The sequence below is a fragment of the Psammomys obesus genome, unplaced genomic scaffold (assembly GCF_907164565.1).
Source record: "Psammomys obesus unplaced genomic scaffold, mPsaObe1.curated_primary_1811, whole genome shotgun sequence".
NCBI classification, from domain to species: domain Eukaryota; kingdom Metazoa; phylum Chordata; class Mammalia; order Rodentia; family Muridae; genus Psammomys; species Psammomys obesus.
Genome location: NW_026596046.1, coordinates 31,871,136 through 31,894,273, shown reverse-complemented (window position 1 = coordinate 31,894,273; position 23,138 = coordinate 31,871,136). Strand labels below are relative to the sequence as shown.

At 39.8% G+C, this 23,138-nt stretch overlaps 1 protein-coding gene across 2 annotated transcripts in view; it reads right to left on the bottom strand.

The window, feature by feature from the left end:
* Positions 1-1,033: 1,033 nt before the first annotated feature.
* Nars2 (asparaginyl-tRNA synthetase 2, mitochondrial) overlaps positions 1,034-23,138 on the bottom strand; it is a 100,973-nt gene continuing 78,868 nt past the window's right edge. The window contains exons 12-15 of one of the 2 annotated variants that reach the window (XR_008721930.1): positions 13,222-13,319; positions 11,066-11,092; positions 7,966-8,501; positions 1,034-4,794 (exon numbers count right to left, since the gene is read on the bottom strand). Coding sequence is in view for 1 of the 2 variants with exons in the window: in XM_055623121.1 (XP_055479096.1) it covers positions 8,357-8,501; positions 11,066-11,092; positions 13,222-13,319 (270 nt within the window). In the remaining variant the exon portion in view is untranslated. Of the gene's footprint in view, positions 8,502-11,065; positions 11,093-13,221; positions 13,320-23,138 lie in introns of both variants that reach the window. The other variant, XM_055623121.1, reaches the window with a different exon arrangement.

Here is a 23,138-nt window from a genome sequence, read left to right as displayed (position 1 = left end):
TGACTTTTGGACAGTGCTTTCAAGCTATGAAACTCTGTCATACAATCTCACTGCTTCTAACACTACAGGAGCTTTATTCTCATTTGGTAGGTGGCTTGCAGCATTCAGAGATTAAGTAAATTGCTGAGTGTAACACAGCCAGAAAATAGAATGTCAGACTTAGACTAGGGTCTTCCACAACTAGTATCATTTCCTTGTCACCAAATACTCAGAAAATGTTCTCACAGGAAATTTAACTCATCTGTTTCCCAGTGTAAAATCCTGTAATGGAGAACACAGCAGGTGGGGATTACAATTACAAAGCTCACTGGACAGACATATGCTAACTATATGAACACCGGGTCTTACCTTTTGAGACACTGCAAAGAAAATGTTACATATTTATGCTAATCTTCAGTCAAAGAATGTTGTATGCTTCAACTGTTTCATGTGTGGGTAAATGACCTGTGCCTGTCCCTGTAATCCAAAAAAGTAAAGGAGGCTGGAATTGCTTCAGAATTCTCTCAAAGTGTAGTTAAGAGTCTTTAGAAGTATTTTTTAGGAGGTATAGCAGTCACCAGAGGATGTAAAGCAGTGATGTGTAGGTGACTTCAAAGTTCTCATGTCAAGAATGTCATCTCAGGACACATACTTGGGAGCTGCTGGTTGAACAGTAGAGGGAAGCTTTTAGCTGCCCCAAAGCCACATTTGAAGGACACACTTCTGAGGAGTGACCTGAGGACACCACCTCAGGAAAAGACAGAGTTATCCAGCTGAGTTATACACTGGAGAAGAGAAGGCTTCGGAGAAGCAAGAGTGTCACAGCATTTCTGAGTACCAACCTAAACCGAGGTTTAGTCACTGTTAGGCAGGGGTTGCTAATGGTAACCCTAAGGATACAAAAAATTCTCTCAAGGTGGTGAGCCTGGGCTAGCAGAGTAAGTGGGGGAAGTGCTGGTTTAGCCTGTGTGAGGTCTTGGGTTCAACTGCCAGTACTGCAACCAAACAATTAAACAAAACAGGAGACAATCCATCAACCTCCTTTTTACTGGAGTAGAATCAAGGCAGTGAGTTGCCATTTATTATTTGTAAGGGCAGTTGGCAAGTTACCCAGAATGGGGAAATACAGAGAGGGTAGTTTATATATGATAGGTAGAAAGTGGGATATGATATCTAGTAAGAAATTTAAAAAAAAAAAAAAAACAAAAAACAAAAACTAGGATCCTAATAAAAACAGAAAACCAGCATTTCTTGTTGAGCCAGCATATAGAGGTCTTGTCAGCCATAGTTGTAAATAGCCCAGGTTCTGCCAAACACACTTAGAACTGCAAACTTAAAAAAAGCTAAACTAAACCAACAACCAAAGAAATTAAACAAAAATACCAAAACTTTTACTAGACAGGTCTTCTAAGTTACTATTATCAGAGGATGATTTTTCAAATAACAAATGTCCATTACTTTGGGAGACTATCAGTAGTTTTCATCCAAGTTCTTCCATCTTTCTATGTACATTCTAAGATAATCCAAAGAGGAAAACAGGGAAAACGTGAGTATAAACTCATTTAAGAAATTTAAGGTGGATGGAGATGGCCCTCAGCTGGTTGAGTGCTTGTCCGGCACTAAAGGAAGCCCAGACCTGATTCCCAGGACCACATAAACCTAGTGTAGTGGTGCAAACCCATAATCCCAGCACTCGGGCAGCAGAGGGAGGAGGATTAGGAATTCAAGGTCATCTTCAGCTACGTACTAAGCACCAGGCCAGCCTATCAGGAAGGAAGGAAACAAAGGTAAGCCAAAGCATAGTGGTTCATGCCTGTAATCCCAGCATTTGAGAGGGGAAGAAAGAGGATCACAGGCTTGAAGGCAGCCTAGGATACACTATGTGACCCTGCATCCATCAGACATCCATCCTAGGTTAACTGAGGCAGAGTAAGCTTAAGTAAATTGCTTCATCTAGTACCCTTTGCCCTATTTTCAGTTTCTTTTTACTAGAATATATTTAAGCTCAATCATGGCTGGTTTTTTTTGCTTGTTTGTTTTGTGTTTTCCAATTTTAATTTCCTTCTTCCTTTATAGAATAAAAAGACTAGAGGCCAAAGGTGCACTTTACAACATGCTGGAGTTTAAAATGCAGGATTCTTTGGTTACTAGGAAATTTTGGTTTTAGTTTCTTTTGAGGCTGAGGGCAGTAAACTTTATCTGTACTCATTCTCTCTCTCTTAATTAAGATAACCTTTATTTAATCAAGTGAATTTCAAGACCACTCCATTAAAAGGGAACAAGGTCTACAATATACTGTTTTATGAATTAAGCAAATAAGACACATGAAAACATTTTAGAAACTGTACGGTGATATCCAAATGATAGCCATAAGACTAACAACTACTACATAAACTTATGTCTTCAGGAAATAAATTACTGATGAGTCTGCCTGAACGTCAGTTTAGAAAGCACCTGGCAGCAGTTGTTTTTGTTTGTTTTTTTAAAGGCTACCAGAAACTACGCTATGTGCTAATAAAAGCTGTATATTTACAATTCACTCCAAACAGAACTCTGAATGAGAGCTCTCTGGAGCCATAGCTGATAAGAGAACCCCGGGTTCCTGGCTACCACACATTCCAGGTCCCAGGAGGCAGTGTTGGCCACAACCTGGTGAAATGTTGCTTATGGAAGTTCTGCCAACTCACTTTAACACAGGGTGCTCAGAGATGCTTTTTGCTCATTTCTTAGTGCTTTTCCTAACTCTTAACTTGCCATATAAAGAAGAAGTTAAAATTGGGTATCAATATCACTGATTTCTTTTTTAATTACACATAGCTTAGATTGTAGACTGAACACAAATATTGATCAGAAGCCAAAATACCCCACCCACTTACCAATTCAATCCATCTTTCAACTGTGTTTTTATGTTCTCACTTCATCCACTTACTTAAAACAAACACATGAGTAAACAGCAGTGTAACCCAAATGAACATCTTTCATCCATTAACAACCTGAAGCAAGACATTTGACAGGCAAGGTTACTTCACCAAATGCATCTTCAACGCCTGTTCAGACATGCTTGATGTCTAGACTCAGTTTATACAGAAGGTGAATGTAACACACTGGAATTGAAGAGGGAAGCTCTTCACAGATTCTGTTTGAGAAGGGCACACGTCAAACAGCTCCTGTGGATCTGTGAGAGTTCAGCAGTCTCTGGGATGGGTCAGACGGTGACAGCATTAATCTGGAGTGGATTACTCACACAATTATGCTCTCCTCCGATCATGACAACTGCCACCAGCCAAGAGGACAGTCAGATGGAAAAATCAAAAACTGAAAGTTCAATGGGAGCTACTGATAAAGAAAAAACTATATATATTTTAGAACATACTTTTATATTGCACTCTTGAATTGCTGGGGTTGCCATCTGGAGGGGGTAGCTGAGAAAGCTGGGCAAATGTCTTTCTCAATGGAAATCAGTTTTCCCAAGAAAAACCTAGCTCAACTTAAATCAACACTTTAACATATAAAACACTATAACAATATTCTTATGGGCTACAGAGATGGCTTAGGAGTTGTTTGCTGTCTAATCACAAAGACTTGGGGGTCCCCCAAAAATATTTGCTTGTAACTTCAGCTCTGAGAATTTAACATCCTCCTTCAGCTTCTAGGAATCTATGTATACATGCATACACACACACACACACACACACACACACACACACACACACACACAACTCCATACAGAGGGTATCAAATAGTGAGTTCTTTACTACTAAATTATGCTCTTTTCCTAAAAAAAATTATGAGTGTAGTGCTAGCTGTGGCTTTATGTACATACCTGTAAATAGCAGCACTCAGGAGGCTAAATCAGGGGATCAGTGTGTTTAGGCCAGTCTTGGTAACACAATGAAGCCTTGTTTCAGTTACTCTTCTATTGCTATGAAGAGACACCATGGCCAAGGCAACTTGTAAGAAACATTAAATTGGGATCTTGCTAACAGCTTTAGAGAGTAAGTCCATGATCATCATGGTTGGGAGTGTGGTGATAGGAAGGCAGGCATTGGAGCAGTAGCTCAGAACTTATATCTTATCTGCAAGTTAGAGGCAGAAAGAGATGACCTGGACTGGGCTTCTGAACCCTCAGTGATAAACCTCCTCTAACAAGACTATACCTCTTGATCCTTCCCAAAATAGTTCCACCAACTGCCAACAAAGCATTCAAATATACGAGCCAAGAATGGTCATTCTCACTCAAACTACCACACACCCTTTTTACACAATCCTTGTGTTAATTGAGGCATTAACATTAGCGAACTTTTAAATTGCTTGGCTTCACATTTTCATGCAGGTATAAAACGTATTTAGATCATATCCATAACCCTCTTCACCCTCTTCTATGCCTTCAATCTTAAAGCTGGAGTGGGGGGGGGGGGTGAGGTTTAAGGCCAGCCTGGTCTACAAATCGAGTTCTAGGCCAGCCAAGATCACAAAGTGAGATCCTGTTTCAAATCAAACAAAAATCTAGATTCTACATGAGAATATGTGGTATTTGTCTTAGTTAGGCTTATTTTGCTGAACAGGAACTCTAGTCCTATCATTTTCCTGCAAATGATATAATTCCATTTAAGGTGGATGGAATACTCCCCTGTGTAACTATGCAGTATTTCCTTTGTTCACAGCCCCGTAGGCTGTCTGTATCTTGGCTACTGTGAGCAGTGCAGAAGCAAGCATGTGTGTGATGTATCTCTGTGGTACGCTACTTCTGATTCCTTTTGGTATATATCCAAGAATGGTACAGCATGATCATATGCTGGTTTTATTTTTAGTTGCCTTAAAAAAAAAAAAAAAGGAATCCCAAATTGAGTCCCATAGTGGCTGATTTCCTACCAACGGTGTATAAATAATTTTTTCTCTACACCCTCATCAGCATGTTATTTTCTTGATGACAGCCATGTTGACATGGGTGAAATGGATTCTCAATGCAGTTTTGATTTTAATTTCCTTTATAGATAAGGATGTTGAGCAGTTTCTGTCTGTGTATTTATTGGTCATTTGTATTTATTCTTTTTAAAAATGTGTGTTTCTTTTAAGAACTGTCTGTTTAATAAATCTGCCCACTGATTTATCAGGCTATTTGTTCTATTAAAGTTACAATCATGCTTTTATTCCTATATGCAGAGACATAGTTATATGTTAGCTGCTGACATTTTAAGTTGTTCCCTGTTATATTACCTACAAGCCAGTTTTAACTGGTATTTCCATCATTTTTCACAAATATCTCATCGTCTGACACCAATATTTGTTTTTGTCCAACTACTGGTAAAACACAAGTGCTGGGCCAAAGATGGAAATCATTAGGCATATGACAAGTGTTTGGCTTCAATCGGACAACTACCCAGACAAAGAAGAATGAAGTAAGAAGTTTTTGGAAAAGACACTACTGATAGTCTTAGCAAAAGGCATGAAACAATATACATTAATGTCCTAAGACCTTTTAACTCTACAGCACACATTGAACATGCTTAAATCTGTTGTTCAACAGTCAGTTACCTTTAGCAGCTCAGTGTGCATTAGGGACTGTAAAGGACCCAAAGATTCAACAATTCTTAGTGAAAACATCCAACACAGATTAAGAGAGAGAAGGGTTCTCGGAGTTTATCTCCTTTGTAGTGAATTCCTCAGATGAAATAGTTGCTGACCACACAGGTGATTCTGCTTGCCCAAGACTGCTCACATAAACTGGTGCTGAGGCCTTCTTACTCAGTCCCTTTCCATCATGGCTGTTGTGATGTCCTGCCATCCTGTAATATTAGTTTCTTGAACATCATGAGAGGCATGATTCTGGGTGGATTTGGAACTGCTAGTTCCCCAAACTCCCTGGAGTGTGAGTGTGTGTGTGTGTGAGCGTGCCCTACTTCCAAAAATTATCAGCACTATGTTAATATCAGCCAATGTTGCAAACGTCTTAAAACATCTTCTACAGACTGGTGACTTGGCTCAGCAGGGAAAGGTTTTTGCTGTCCAGCCCAACAGCATGAGTTCGATCCTTGGGACCCACAGGAGAGAACAGGCTCTGGGCTGCAGTTAAGTTGTTCTCTGACCTGACACCTGCGTACGGCAAGCACACCTTGCCCCCACAAATAAATAAATGTAATAATTAAAAAAAAATGTTTTGCCTTTAGCCATTCAAGTTTAAAGCTAAAAAAAACCCACTGTTTTCTAAAGATGCCTTTTCTAAGAAGCTTACTGTTCTTTACACAGCTTTCTATATCATATCTGAAATAATCCATTTATCTCCAATGTCTTTTCCAATACAATATAAATTCCATGAAGAATCACTTTTGTTTTGTTAACTGCTTAGCACCTAGCACAATGACATACAAAAGAAGCTCAAACAGTATTCTTCGAATACATAAATGGACTTCTCTCTCTAATCATGGCTGCAGTAAGTCTGATGAAAATCCTAATTATCCCTCTTATCCTTTCCTAAACTTAGTGTGTAAGCCCAGGGAAAGTAGACTGGAGTTGGGCCTTCAGCAAATGATTATAGATTCAGCGATGGAATGAGCATCTTTTCAAGAAAAAACAGGTGGCCCAGGCACAGAGGTGCTCTCTGCCTCAGGCAGGTCAACACAGTCAACTCTTAGATGTCTTTTAACCCTGAGTTTTGAAGCTCACTTTTAAACAAATTGATTAAGAACTAACCAAAGAGAGGGTCGGGCATGGTGGTAGACCACTGACGTCAAGGCCAGTCTGGTCTACTTAGCAAGTTCCAGGACAATCTGGGCTACATAGAGAGACCCTATTACCCCTAACCCCTCCCTCCAAAAAAGGGAATTAACCTAAGAAAGGCTGGAGAGATGGCTCAGCAGTTAAAGAGTACTGACTGCTCTTCCACAGGATCCAGGTTCTATTCCCAGCATCTACATAATGCCTCATAACCATTTCTAGCTCCAAATTCCAGATCTGATGCCCCCTTTTGGCCTCTGTGGTACCAGGCACACACATGGTGTACATGCATGTAGACAAAACAACAACATACATATAAAATTAAATTAAAAGATAATTAACCTGCAAGTACTATCTAATGAAACTTTAAAAATTAGTTATTTTAGGTATGCATGTGCTTTTATAATTAGATATGCTTAAATTCTACTGAGTATACAAGCAGTAATAGGTCCACATAAATGAAGCCCCAAGTCAAAAGTTTTTGAAAGTCTGATACCTGCCCCACCCATGCTGTGGATCAAAACCAAGGCCCCAAGCTTGCTGGGCAAATGCATGCTTGGAGCTAATGCTGAGCTATACTTCCAGACCAAGCATACTTTTAAACACACACACACACACACACACACACACACACACACACACACGTACAAGTGTGTGCAAGCACTAGACACAAAATAAGTGGATTTGTCCACGGTGTTGGAACTGTCAGACCTTGAGCTCCCAAACTGACACTAGTAGCATTCTACTAGACTATACCATATTCTAGAATTACATAGGTTGGGCCACATTTCCACCCCTACCTTGGATTAATGAAATCTTTCTTCCAAATTTCACTTGGGAAAGATCAAGAGGAATTTAAAAATAATTTCTTTGCTTGGTATCAATTTAAAAACCCTATTTTACTGACTATTAGAGTATTTATAAACACCTAATACAAATGAACTAGAATAGAGATTAAACAGTTTAAGTGACTGTTATCTCCTTAACCTTTATAACAAAAGATCAACTTATTAAATATAATTTTATAACCTGATGAATGTTTCAATTTAGAATAGCAACTTCATTAATCAATTAAGACTCTGAAAGGGAATAATTTCTTCTATAAAGTTGAGTAAAGCACCAAGAAGAAGACTGGCATTTGCTGGAGCTTAAGTGGCAAGAAAGAAAAGAGCCAACATCATCTTATTTTTAGCCACTAGATGTTTAAAAAAGAAAAAAAAACTGAAAGGCAAGTGAGGTACCGATGAAAGGCAAATCAAGACGAAACATTACCATCCTGTCTAAGAGTCTGAGACCCTGACTTCAATGTCTTCCTTTTTTTTTTTTTTTTTTTCTTTTTTTTTTTTTTGATATGTTATCCAAGCTCAAGCTACTCTCCTGTACCAGCTTCTCCAGCAGCTGGACAACAGGTCCAGTTACTTCTTTTCTTAGTTAAGATAACAGACTTGAAACATCCACTTGCTCTAAGTATTTCTTCTTGGGTGAGTTCATTTGTCCATGAAAAGCCTTTGACTTTTTAAGAAATCGAGATCATCTCTATTTTTCCTATAGCCAGGAATTATGCACTGGATCCACGTTTCCAAACTGCAATCACCAGTCTTCTAGATGTGTGCTTATATTGGAGTCTTGGGCTTTGGGAACTTGTCCTTGATCAATCTTTCAGCTACAAAAGGCACGAATGAGTAAATCTTGGAAAGGGGATAACATCTTTGACATTGTCCACTCCTAGGAGGCACTGCAAGTAGCGCTCAAATCCCATCCCGAAGCCTCCATGTGGCACAGGTCCAAACTTACGAAGGTCCAGGTACCTGGTTTTAAAGACAGAGAGCCATTACTTATAAACACTAAATGAGTTCGAATGTTTTGATAGGAATTTGGTATTTTACAAGTATTCTGCTATCATTTGTCATTTATGTCTCTGGGCAGAGCAGACCCATCTTTTCACTCCAGAGACCACACAAATAGAGAAGTTACAGAGACCATGAAAATGGAGGAGTTAGCGAGGGACCTAGGTGTCTAAGGCGACTCAGACAAGCAGCAGTGATTCTGTTGTGTACTGTGGGTTTTGGTCACTTGACCTTTTTCTCTTCAAGTTACTTATGCAACATTCATGTACAGAAAATTTGCCTCATGACAGTCCAGAGATTTTATACTAGCCTTCTTAAAAACACACTTATTTTCTAGTATGCCAATAACAGCTTTCCCCCCTCAACTCACACCATTCAATATACAGAGAGAATCTGGGGTTTGTCGCTGATGTTGTCTGTGTGTAGGTTTAGGTACCTGTGCTTGAGTGGGTGTATGTGGAGGGCAGAGATGGATAGTAGGTGTCTTCCTCAACCATTCTCTACTGTGTTCTGAAACAGGGTGTGAATCTAGAGCTCACCAATTCTGCTAGAACGGCTAACCAGCCAACTCCAGGGATCTGTGTCTGTTGCCGTCCTCCCTACAGTGCCAGGGTTACAGAGGGAAGCTGCTGCCCCTGACTTTTTACACGGGTGCTGAGGTCAGGTCCTTACGTTTGTATGACAGGCATTTTAACAACTCAGCCATTGCTCTAGCCCTGAAGATGAAGAGTTACCGAATATTTTGCTATTTGAAAAGATTTATCTGTTTTGTGTGCATGGCTGCTCTGCCTGCATGCATGTCTGCACCATGTGAGTGCAGTGCCTGCAGACCGGAAGAGGGGTCAGACCCCAGGGACTGCACTCCCAGACTGCCGTTAGCTGCTGCGTGGGTACTGAGAACCAAACCCAGGTCCTCTGGAAGAGCTGCAGGCAGATGGTGGGAACTAGAAAGTTCATCCTGAGAGAGGTAACTCAGAAGCAGAAAGATACACATGGTATATACTCACTTGTAAGTGGTTATTAGCCATATAATATAGGATAAACACACTAAAATCTATAGTTCTAAAAGAAGCTAAATAACAAGGAGGACCTTAGGGAAGAGGCTGAAACCTCATTCAGAAGGGCAAACAGGATAGACATTGGAAGTAGGAGAAGACAAGGAACAAGACAGGAGCCTTCCATAGGGGACCTCTGAAAGACAATATCCACCAGGGTATCAAAGGAGGTACTAAGAATCACAGCCAAACTTTGGGCAGAGTTCTGGAAACCTTATGGAAGATGAGGGAGATAGAAAGACCTGGAGGGGAACAGGAACTCCACAAGGAGAACAACAGAGCCAAAGTACCTGGATCCAGGGAGACCTGCAGGGACCAATACTCCAACCAAGGACCCTCCTATTCAAAGGAAGCCCATCGACAGCTCAGTTTCCAAGTGGGTTCCCTAATAAGGGATACAGGGCTGTCTCTGACATGAACTCAGTGGCCTGCTCTTTGATCACCTCCCCCTGGGGGGGAGGGTGCAGCCTTGCCAGGCCATAGAGGAAGATGATACAGCCAGCCTTGATGAGACCTGATAGGCTCAGGTCAGAGAAGGGGAGGAGGTCCTCCTCTATCAGGGGATTAGGGAAGGGGCATAGGGGGAGAAAAGGGAGGAAGGGTAGGACAGGGAAGAGATGAGGGAGGGGGCTACAGCGGGAATACAAAGTGAATAAATTGTAATAAATAAATAAATTAATTAATTTAAAAAAGGACACTGCTGGTCACTATCAGGTAGTCAAAGGCCATAAGCTGAACTTTCAAAGTCTAAAACCTATCTCCTTCGTTACCAAAAGGCAAGAGTATAATCTGCCATTTTTCCCCCCAAGTACAACGAAATGGTTAATGACATGGCTGATATTACTCTATTAGGATCCTAAAGCAGCACTATGTAGACATGTAAGTAATCCGTCTACATTTGCAATACTTGACAAGCCTTGGAAAGAAAACCAGAACAACTTTGTGGAAGTGAGTGTGACTGTGGACAGGCGGTTGTTCTTAAGCAGTGTGGGGTTCTGCAGCTCTTGGGTAGCTAAAGCATCACTTAATTAAAGCTCCCAATGTCAAACAGGGAAACTGAAGCATAATGGATAAGAGCAAAGGCGTCTGTCTGGCCTATATACCAAGACCGTGTTTCAACAAAAGCACAAAGAGAGATCTGGGCTTATGGAGTTCTCAGCTCCATTCTAACTATGATCTTGACTAAGTTAGTTCACACGTCTAGGCCTCATGTCTAGGGGAGTGTGAGTCTCTATTTCTCTACGGGTTGTGATGATTACATGAAATAAGAAGCATAAAAATTTGAACACTATTTCTGATACATAAGAAAGAGTAACTAAATGGTAATCGTTAGTTTTACTGTCTTTCACAGACCTGAAGGGAATAAACAATTTTCTAAGTCTTATGTTCAGTTCTTAGCATTTGCTCCCAGGGGCATGTAAGTACAAGTCAGAGCTCAGGACAGGACTCAGAATAGGGCCACATCCTTACCACTGGTAGGCTTTCACAAGTCCCAATCTGTAAAAAGAAAATAAGGAAAAAATGGTGACAATAGCAATAAAACATTTATTACTCAATCACAAAAAGTTGTAAGGCTGCACACACAACACCTTCTAATCCTACACCTTCTAATCCTATGCAACAGAACTGAGGAAGTGAAGTTTTCTATTAGAGAAGAGGCTTTCTATTAATAATAAGGCAATCAATATTAACAATAAGCAATGCGGTACTATGAAGTAAGAGGTGTAGGCAATGAATGTTATGGAATAAAAATAGGACATGAGGAGACTGATCTGGAATGAGCTGGCTGCCTGTGAAAGATGAAAAGCAGAGTCACTTCCAGTCAAGGTACCTGGAGGCACACACTGACCACGCACACTTGGGCACAGCTCTCATTCCACAACACTTACAACAGCCGTGCAATTCTGAGGTTGCGTTCATAATACTACTGAAATTTAGGTCTTGTCTAGAGAAATGTGAGTGGCATTTTAAGCTCTTGGTGGTCACTAAAATTAACCTCAGCTCTTTAAAAAGGTATTTAGTACTATTTCTGAAATGAGAAGGACCATCAGAGTTCTAATCTTCTCAAGAAAATTACAGAAAACATGAGCTATAACCACAGACAGATGCATGAGACAGAGGAACACACATCTACTTCATTAGGAAGGAAAAATTCTAAATATTGTCAGATATTAGGTAAGCACTTAAAATTATGAAGGGAAGGTTTCCGGGAAGAAGGAAGCAACTAAAGAAAATGAACCAATTAATCTTTCAACAGAGGATGCCTTTTTCCATACGTGATTTTTACTGTGCTTAAAAAATTTTGAGGAAAAGTTTAAGTTCTTGCATCTAAAGATTCTGACCTACACTTCAGTTCCACAGTTTTCCAGGACTAACAGTGAGTGGCTGCAAGGAGGTGGCAGTCGACGGAGGGAACCTTACACCACACTAACACCCTTAACTTCTTTCTTGGAGCCTAATCCAGTGGAGCAGCTAAGGAGGCTGGAACTGCAACACCAAGTTACTCAAGAGATTTACAGGGATCTCTTTTCAAGAAATTTACTGCATCAGAGAAAAGCATAAACCTTCAAAGCATGTCTTCATTACGAAAAGCTGGCCTTAAAAATGGCAAATTTAATACGATATTTAAAAAAAAAAATTTCCCCCAAGTGTCACAAAACCCACTATTATTAGAGAGGATTAACACAGACATAAGAAAATTTTTTTTTTTAAATGCCTGGTGCAACAAAACTGGAAATCATAAAAAACAGGTTTATAACCATGGTCAGCTTAGGAAGTCATTGTGGTTCCTCTGGCAGAGCATGAATACACAGGAGTGATAGTTACTCCTTACTTTTTTATCTCTAAAATATCTTTAAGTATTATGGATTAATTTTCCATATCTCAAAAGGTAAATTAAAACAATGCTATTTAAACAGCCAAATCAAGACTTGAGGACAGTAGAGAACTCAAGGAAAGACAATCTATGTATAAATGCTGGCTTAGCATTTTTTCTATCTTTATTCTTTTCTTAGTTCAGTCTGTCTTTATGAGCCAGTGGGATCATGACATTCATAAAAAAGAGTACATAAAAAGGACACAAGGAAGATAAAAATGAAGGAGAACTTTTGAAAAGGTTGGGAATAGCTCTTGCTTTTATTGCTTTTTTTTTTTTTTTAAAAAAAAAAAAAATTTAAGACAGGGTCTTAAATTTTATATAATTGCATTTGACCTGAAACACACTATGGAGGCCAAGATGACAAGGATGACCTTGAAACTTAAAAAATGATCCTCCTGCATCTGCCTCTGAGTGCTGGGCCTACAGGCATATGCCATCATGTTTTTGTTTTGTTTGTTTGTTTGTTTTTTGAGAGGGTCTCATTCTGTGTAGTTCATTGCAACCTGTGAAATTCTTTCTCTTGCCTTGGCCTCTGGCTGAGATTATAAGTATGAACTACTACATCTGCCAAGAGAGCCAGTCATGAGCAGATGTTAGAACAGCTTCCTCAGGATCACACGGAGAAAGAGCACCAGGCCAGACAGACGTGAGGTGCCCAGGTGCTTTGTTTTTGTTACTGTGCACGGACTGCCGTTGAGGACCTCATCCCAGTTACTTAAATATACTTTTTTCCAGGTCTGACCAATACCTTGCTAGTCGCTGCTCTAGGATGTGGTACCGTTCTTCCCTGAGGCTACCTCCAAAGAGCTCCCCAACTCCAGGAACCAGAAGATCAACAGCAGCAACCTGAAGAAGAAACCAACCAACTATGAACAGCACTGCGCTTTCTGGTCATTCCAACAACACTCAGATTTTCAAGCAAATGGAACGGTTTTGTTTGTTTGTTTGTTTTTTAAACAATTTTAAAATTGGTTGCTTGACTATTATTAGAATGTCATTCTCTTTTTGTCCACATTCTCTGTTTCAATATCAAATTAATATTATCTCTGTAACAATGCAATATGTTATGGGCAGAGTTTTTCTCTCTTAAATCATTTGTGATTACCAAAAAATTCAAGGAAAGTCTTAAAAAGCAATACCCATTGTCAAGAACAAGAGGAGAAACAAGAGAAGACTTCAGGTGAGTTCCTACAAATAGTGTTTGCATGGGATTGAAGGCCCCATCTGAAGAAGACAGTACAAATTTGTACACAGTAAGATGTATGAGGCGTGACAGCAGGTGTAACTACCACCTAAAATAAATATTATTTATTATAAATAAAATATTTAATATTTTAAATATTAAAATAATGTTTTAATTATTATTAAATATTTAATCATTTAATTATTATTAAATATTTTAATTATTTATAAATAATAAATAATTTATAAGTAATTATTTATAAATAATTATAAATAAATATTTATAATTATAAATAAATATTTATAAATAATTATTATAAATTTATAAATTATAAATATATATTTATAAATAATTATTTATAATAATTATTTATAAATAAAATAATTAAATATTTTAATTATTATTAAATATTTAAAGGCTCTAAAATAAGTATTCTTTAGATTCACAGGAATATTTATCTATACGCCAGCCTAGGAAAGGGAAAGGGCCTGGGACCAGGTGACCTGTAGATGCCTTTTTAGCTCCATGAGTCTGGTAACTGTCTGTTTATATGTATGAGGCACTAGTTTCTTCTCTTTGAAGGGAATTACTAAATTAATGTAAAGGGTGTACAATAGCTCAAAAACAAGTCACACATAAACTTGATAAAGCTCATAAAATCACATCAGATATACAATATAATACTTGTTTAAGGGGAAAAATTCTTAAGTAGTGCTTCCTAAAGAAGACAGCAAGAACTAGAAACAAGTGTACACTGGGTCTTCAATAAATGCTCATCTGAGTAATGTAAATGGAAAGAAATGTTAATTATATTTCTATTTTTGAGACAGGGTCTTACTGTGTAGTTCTCCCTTGTCTGTAACTTGCTATATACAACAGGCTGGCCCGGAACTCACAGAGATTCACCTGTTTCTAGCTCTCAAATGCTGGGACTAAAGACATGTGCCACAATGCCTGGCTAATTATCTATTTTTAATATTCTTTTTAGCTTTTCAAATTTTCCACAATGCTGAACAAAATAAAAAGGCACTGTCTTAAGCAAAATAGCATTAACAATTTCTTTTGAGATCATAGACTTAATTACTACCATAAGGTCAACATTAAAATAGAACCACTGACTATATCCAAGTGCAAAATGCTGATATTCTATAAATAAATGAGTACAAAATGATCAAAAAGTATTTTTTATAGCTTCATCATAAAATAAAAGTCATAAAGTATTAAAATCACTGACCACAGCCAGCACGTGGTGGCACATGTCTTTAATCCCAACATTCGGGAGGCAAAGGCAGGTGGATCTGTGGGAGTTCAAGGCCAGCCTGGTCTACAAAGCGAGCCCAGGGCATTCTAATTGCTCTACTTTATATTTTAAGAAAATGTGGATGCTGGGAATTGAATCTGTGTCTTCAGCAAGAATAACAACTTCCCTTCACCTCATCAGCCCCCCCCCCTTTTATTTTAGAACGTTTACCTGCAATCTCTATTACTTTGTGGCTTAATCATTTGGGTGCTTTAAAAAACCGTGTACTTTGCGTGGGTATGTATATGTATGTGTGTGTGAACATGCCCGGAGTGTGCGTGAGAAGCTCAAAGGACAACTTTCAGGCGTTCTTTACTTCCATCATGTGGGTTCTAAGACTCAAATTCAGGTGGCTAAGGTTGGAAGCAAAAGCCTTAACCTACTGAGCCAGTTTGCTGGTTTTGACCTGGAACTTCAACTCCTTCTGCTTCAACTCCTTCTACTTTTCCAAGTTCTGGGATTAAAGGCTTACACCTGCACAAGTAGCTTATGTGGTGCTCAAGACTGAAGACAGGGCTCTGCATGCTAAACAAGCACTTCACCAACTCAGCCTGAAAATTCTGTCCTTAACCTTAATCTAGAGTTTATAGTTAGAATTATGGGTATTTAGGTTTGGAACCATGCGAGTCTCTGGCCTTTGTCATTCTGTGTGGCTCTGAAAAGATGGATATATAAGAAACCTATTACTTGCAAGGATTAAGCTGGGGGAATTCTATGTAAAAAGGTGGTAATAATCCCTTGTTATATTGCAAGAACACACAAAAATTAATAACCCAAACTGAAAAGGTAAAGCCTCAAAACACTCAGGTGAAGCACATGGTGTAGATAAGACAAGTGGGTAGGGTAAGCAGCCCCAGCCAAGCCATTCTGCTTTCTCCACGAACATGCAACCACAGCCGTTCCTGCTTGGTCTGGATGTAAATATAACTAAAACCAACAACCAAACAGCCATACTCCTGGGATCTTAGCAGGTTCTGCAGTCCTAAATTATATTAAATCTGGATCTTAGTTTTTGTTTTTCATGACAAAGTTTTTCTGTATAACTACCCTGGCTGTCCTGGAACTCACAGAGATCCACCTGCCTCTGCCTTTAGAGTGCTGGGACTAAAGGTGTGCTCCATCATGCTTGGCTCTTGTTTTTTGTTTGTTTGGTTGGTTGGTTTTTTTCTGTCTTTACTGCTATTTTTAGAAAAGCATAAAAGACTATCCTTCTGGGAGGGAATAAGGGAGCAGGATACAGCTGGGATACAGAGTTAATAAAATGTAACTAATAATAATAAACAATTAAAAAAAAAGACTATCCTTCATCTTTGACTGCACACCTCTTGATATGTGAGTTCACTGTGTAACCACAGCATTTCTTACGCCCTCTGTGTGGTTTTTATTTAGCTGGAACATTGCAATTGCAGCAGATCTGGATGTTCTACACTATCTGAATCACCACTGGGCTTTTATTTTTATTTATGTGTGTGTGCGTACATGTGCCATCCATGTGCAGGTGCCCAGGGCCAGAGGCCACAGGCTCCTCTGGAGCTGGAGTTACAGGCAGTGAGCCACCTACTGTGGGGGTGTTAGGAACGGAAGTCAAGTTCTCTGGAGGAGCAGCAGCACTCTTCATCGCTGATCCTTCTCACTGGTTTCTTGAAACGTCTTTAAATCTTATATCATGGTGTTATACTCACGCATACTTTAAAAACAAGTCTCAGCATTAACAACATGTTAGCTAGGTAATTTTTAGTTTTAAGAATTGGACTTTGCAGCCAGTTCTGAAGATACCTGATAAAACAGGGTCAGATGAAAGGGGAGGAGGTCCTCCCCAATGAGTGCACTTAGAAAGGGGCAGGGAGGAGATGAGGGAGGGAGGGAGGGTTTGGGAGGGAATGAGGGAGCGGGATTCAGCTGGGATACAGAGTTAATAAAATGTAACTAATAATAAAAAATAAAATTGAAAAAAAAAAAAAGAATTGGAAGGATGTAGAATTTTCCTTATCGTTGGTGCTGGGGATGGAGCTTAGGGTCTCTATGTGCTCTACTGAGCTCCACTGAGCTGTAATCTCAGCTCAGTGTAAGGTATAACCAGAGCAACTGGCTTCCACCCATTAGATGCCAGATGTACTGCTAGCCTCACTGTGTCAAACCTACGTTTCTCCAGCCACTGCTAAATGTCATCAAGGGGCTAGAGAAAGGACAGCACATCAATCCTAATTAAGAATCACTAGTTTGTAGGCTGGCCCGTAAAGGTGCTTGTTGTTAATCAACATGATTTCAGTCCAAGCCAGAAACTACATGATGGAATGAAGAAGCTAATTCCCCACAAGTTGCCCTCTGACCTCCACATATGCGCCATGGCACATGTGTATCCATAGTAACACACACACATACATACATACAAAATAAATATAAAAATAATTACTAGTTTACAATGAATCTGTTTTTTTAAACTGCTCTGGAAGTGAGAGGAAAAAAATCTCTTTAAAAAGTTTTGGATTTTAGTATGTTTATCCTATATTATATGGCTAATATCCACTCAAATCTATAGTCTTAAAGAAGCTAAACAACAAGGAGGACCCTAGGGAAGATGCCTAATCCTCATTCAGAAGGGCAAACAGGATACACATTGGAAGTAGAAGAAGACAAGGACAGGTCAAGAGCCTTCCACAGAGGGCCTCTGACTCTACCCAGGGCCCTGAAGGAGATACTGAAACTCATAGCCAAACTTTGGGCAGAGTGCTGGAAACCTTATGGAAGAAGATGGCGATAGAAAGACCTAGAGGGGACAGGAACTCCACAAGGAGAACAACAGAGCCAAAGTACCTGGATCCAGGGAGACCTGCAGGGACCAATATTCCAACCAAGGACCATGTATGGAGAGGACCTAGAACCCCTGTTCAAAGGAAGCCCATTGGCTGCTCAGTTTCCAGGTGGGTCCCCTAGTAAGGGGAACAGGGGCTGTCTCTGACATGAACTTAGTGGCAGGCTCTTTGATCACCTCCCCCTGGGGGGTGCAGCCTTGCCAGACCACAGAGCGAGTGGTCTAGGGGAAGAGGATGAGGGGAAGGGGATGAGGGCGAGGGCGAGGGCGAGAGGGTGGGCCTGGGGGATATTGGGGGAGGGGTTTCAATCAGGATATATAATGAATAAACTGTGAAGAAAAAAATTTAAAAAAAAGTTTTGGAGTAGACAGAAAAAAAGATTATAAAAATCTGTTAAAACCTATGTCAAAAATAGTATAAAATGTCACTTCTGTTCACAATCCTTTGGCTAATGCAATTCACATAAAGAAGTTCCTATCAACAGGGTGAGAAAGTACAACACACGCTGAGGGAGAAAAGGAAGCTTTGTGTGTAGCAGGAGTCCACTGCACTGCTCATCCCTCAGCTCCTGGGTCTCTTGCATTTGTACTGTTCTAACTAGTTCTTCACTATCACAGCGAAGGAGAGAGCAGTTACTCTCTTATTTCCCTCCATCAAACCACAAGGAAAATACAAAGTACCATAAATAATCAAAGGTCAGAACCATTATCAAAAGTACTGATATTAAATGATCACTAACAGTCCTTCCGCCCATTTCCAGTGTGCCAGCTGCAAAGGTGACTGTGAAATTGGCCTGTGAGCACCCTTACCTGCCCAGTCAGCTGCTGCATGCCCAGCCACAGAAGCAGCTAGATTTTAGGGGTATGTCTTAAACCAGATAGAGCAGTGGTTCTCAAGGGGCCACATGGCAGATATCTTGCATAACAGGTATGTACATTACGATTCCCAACAGTAGAAAGATTACAGTTACGCAGTAGCGATGAAATAATTTTTTGACTGGAGGGGAGGGGGGTCACCACAACATGAGGAACTGTATTAAAGGGCCACAGCGTCAGGAAGGTTGACAACCATTGAGCTAGAACCTTTGAAGCTGCAAATTTTGAAAATTCCCTTTGGAAAATCTCTGTATCTTTTAACTATCTGGCTGAAAGCATACTGATTTATTTGTTTATAAGTTTCATTGTGACTACTCTGAGGAACAAATGAATGGTACAGGACCCTCAGTGCTTCCCTATGTTAGTCTTTTTTCTTAGAAATTTATCAAATCACAGGCAAAATTCATCCCATGACCTTGAATTTTTTAAATTCATTTTAACAATCGTTTCTACTTTAAAGAAAAAAAAAGGTTCTGAGAGAACATAATACAGGATCAGAACATACAATCTTAGCGGATATTTGGTGGTTCTAAGAAATAATATGGTATCAAAAAGTGGAGCTAAACATTTCGTTAAAAATTTGCCAGTTGCAGAGAAAAATGTCTTAATTTAAAGATGCCCAAGTTTGAGCCCTTTACATATGAATCTCCACTGTTTCTATGGAGCCTGGAAATGTAAATAGTCTGAAGACTTTGGCTCTGCTGCCCTTTCACCCCCAACTCTCCTAGCTTAAACAACCCTGTTTCACTCTGTACATATTCCAGGACCAGAATGCTTCCAGGACCACCTTCCTCCATGGGTGTGGGTTCTGATTCTGCTTGGGTTACAACTTGCTGCTGCAGCTGCCTTGATATAGCTCAGGCTGGTATTGAAGCTGAGCGAACCCTGGCTTCTGTTTATAACGTTCCCTTCTGACTCTGACTCTTTGATTCCAATCAATGTACTCAAAATGAAACAGATTTTTCAATTAAAAAAAAAAGGATAAACAGGAACAAAGCCTTTCATATATGACCTTTCTACACTAAGTTCAAGGAAGGGAAAAAGCCTAATACCCTTTCATCTGCTACTGCTGTTGGCCCTGGAAAGCGGGTAGAATGAGGAAATATCCTCCAGATGCCACGGCCAGAAGACGCAGATGGGCTGGTAGACAGCAGCGAAAATTACCTGTGTTCTTATAAAGCCCGAGTCAGTGTCACTACTTGCCCTTGCTAAACAGGCAGAGATTTAGTTTACAAAGATCGAACGGTTTCAAAGGAATGCAATTTCACCTTGTCTTAAAATATGTTTCTATTCCCTCAGGGACAGGGTAATTAGCACACTTCTCCTTTCCTTTGGGAGTTCTAAATTCCATGCTAGGCAGCAGAAATCAGCTGGGAGGTGCATACACATACATGCTATCTGAGTTCTTCCTCTTGAAGAAAGGAAAACATTTCTGTGAACACCACCTTTAGAATGAAGAGTCTGACTTCTGGGAATCACTGTGGCTTATCCTTAGTCCTCTATCTTCCAGCTTAGTTCACAGATCATAGACCATCACTAGTTCTTTAGAATTGTGAGTATGTGTGTGCGCACGAGTGTGTGTGTGTGTGTGTGTGAGAGAGAGAGAAAGAGAAAGAGAGAGAGAGAGAGAGAGAATAACTAGCAGGAGTTCGATCTTTCTTCCACTCCAGCTGAGCCATCTTGGTAGTACCTCAAATGCTGTTGCAGAGTTTGGCTTGCAAGGCTAACTAAACATTCTGTTTAGTTTTTCTGACTCTCACAAACCTTTGTAGTGATAAAATAACAGCATTCCCCTTTGAAGTGAACTTACGTAGAACTTACTTAAAATATAAAAGTCTACGGATACAGTGTATACGGTTTTATTAACTTTCTTAAAATGAGCACACTGTGTGCCACCAACATAGATCAAGAAACAGAACAAGATTAATACCCCCAAAAGTCCTTCTCATTCTCTCGTTAGGTCATCACCCCTACAAAGAATCACATCTTTTGTTGACAATGACCACACAGGGTGAAGCTGCTGTTTTGAACTCCCTATAAACATCACCACACAGCACAGAGTTCTGGGGTTTGGCTCCTTTCACTGGAATGTGTTTTTGTGGGACTCATCATGCTGACATTGCCTTCTGCACTCTCTCTGCTGGTCTGATGTGTAAGCTACTGTGATGGAGTTCATTAGTCTCAGCCAAGAAGAGTCATTTGTTAAGTACCTCTTGATTCCTTTTTGTTCTCATTGTTATATCCCATTACATAATGTTCAGTAGTGCTATGAGAGTTCAGCATGATTTGTGTCTCCTAAGGGTCTGAAAGAAGATTTGATCCACAGATGCTACTGGAAGGAGGTAATCACCCAGCAGATGGTCATTAGTTCCTAGAAGTATAAAGCATTTCTCAGGTGACTCCTGTGGTAGTCCTGAGAATGCAGACAGAAACACGCAACAGTAGTGGGCTTGGTCCTGAGGTCTCAGGGCAACTAGGATTCAATCAGGAACTGGGCTGAAGGGCATTTGTGTTATCTTCTGGCAAAGAAGAGGATTGCTTCTTCCTTTGTCCTGAGAACCCATGTAAAGCTGAATTTCAAAGTAACAGACTAATTTCTTTGGCAGAGGAAATTTCAAGACAGTACAACATTCAGGCTACGGTACGACTAATGCTCATTGGTCTTTCTCAGTTTTACAGTGAGAAAGAATACAAAGTAGAATACAAACATGTTAAAAATGTGAAGTTCGGTGAGGAAAAGTAAGGGAACAAGTTTAAAGCTGCTGACAGAGGCAGTGACAACTCCAGAGCACCTGCAACTGTTAACGAGAAACCTCACTCTGCTTCCTGACTAGATGCAAGGTGAGCAGCAGCCTTCTACTCCCACCGTGCTACCTTCTCCACCATGACAGAACGTGTCCTCTCAAACTAAAGGCCTCTTTAACTCTTTCTTCTAGCTGCTTTTTGTCAGGCATTTTGGCACAGCAAAGAGAAAAGTGACTATATACTTTCTAATCCTGAAAAATGGGTTTAGTTATTTAAATAAACAGAAGTAATTTCTTCACTCTGAACTACTTCTCTTTGTTGTTCTTCATAACAGTGCAGCTTCCTTTTTTAAAAAATTATTTATTTTGTGTACATTGGTGTTTTGCTGTCCATGTGTCTGTGCGAGGGTGTCAGATCCCCTGGAACTTTACTAGGTAGTTGTGAGCTGCCCTATGGATGCTGGGAAATGAACCTGGAGGCTTTGGAAGAACAGCCAGTGTTCTTAACCACTGAGCCATCTCTCCAGCCCTCAGTGCACCTTCCTTTACAGTCCTATTTTACCTAAAGGCTTAGGAGACATCTGTGTTCTCTTTTATATTTACTGCTTTAACTAAACTCATTGTTTATAAGGAAATGGAGAGATTGAAATGGAGAGAAATAGAACAGCAATAAAAGTTTAGAAAACTATCACACACATTAAAATCGTCTCTTTATATCTATTTCCCATCCCTACAATCCAAAGTACACATATCAGTATAAGGAACCTGAGAGAGTCTGAGATAGGCTGCAGTGCATGTTATATGTGTATACATACATACATACATACATACATACATACATACGTATTGTCAGGATAATCATTAGTCCTCACTAAGTAATATCAGTAATGTCTTCACTAGTTCTATTGGTTCAAGGTTCATTAGGCCAGGGAAATTAATTAATTATGCCTTGGCTGCCTGTCAAGGTGACTTCACAGTATGTACGTTACTGGACGTCCACTGCTGTTTCACCTTTTCTGATGGAATACTAATACTAATATAAGTAATACTGACACAATTTTGAGAATCCTAGTACTGCTTGGTGGTCCTGATCTACCTCATTCAGATCTGTTGGATGCTTACTTTTTCCTAGTCACACTTGGAAGTTCTGAACGAATATTCTCTGAGAAGCCACTCATACACAGCTGAGTATTTTCCGTTTGCATTTACATTATTTGATCAATAGTCCGGACCCAGGAGCACATGGTATTTTCCATGTTTCCTTAGATTCACAAGGCCTTCAAATGACAAAATTATGCATTGCAATTTATGTGTTCTTACGTATGTCAGCAGAGAAAAACAGGTTCCACAAAATCAGAGGCTCTTAGAGATGTACCTCAGAGGTCTAATTTGGTTCTCTGACTGGAAGGAGGGAGATACTAGAGCTCCTTGACTGCAGAGACTGTTAGATTTCAAACCTCCAGCTCTCAATCTAGTGTACTTTTCATTATGGTAGTCTGCATACCTTGATTTTTTTGGAGTGAGTTCAAGAAAAGAAAAGAACACCATTACTGTAGAATATAATTTTTCTATCTATTACTCCAGGACCAGAGTTTTAAATACTTGTCTATCCTTATCTTTCACTTGCTTGGCCTCTGGAACACTCTACCATACAGGGTATCAAAGCAGATGCTAAGACTCATAGCTAAACTTTGGGCAGAGTGCAGGGAATATTATGAAAGAAGGGGGAGATAGAAAGACCTAGAGGGGA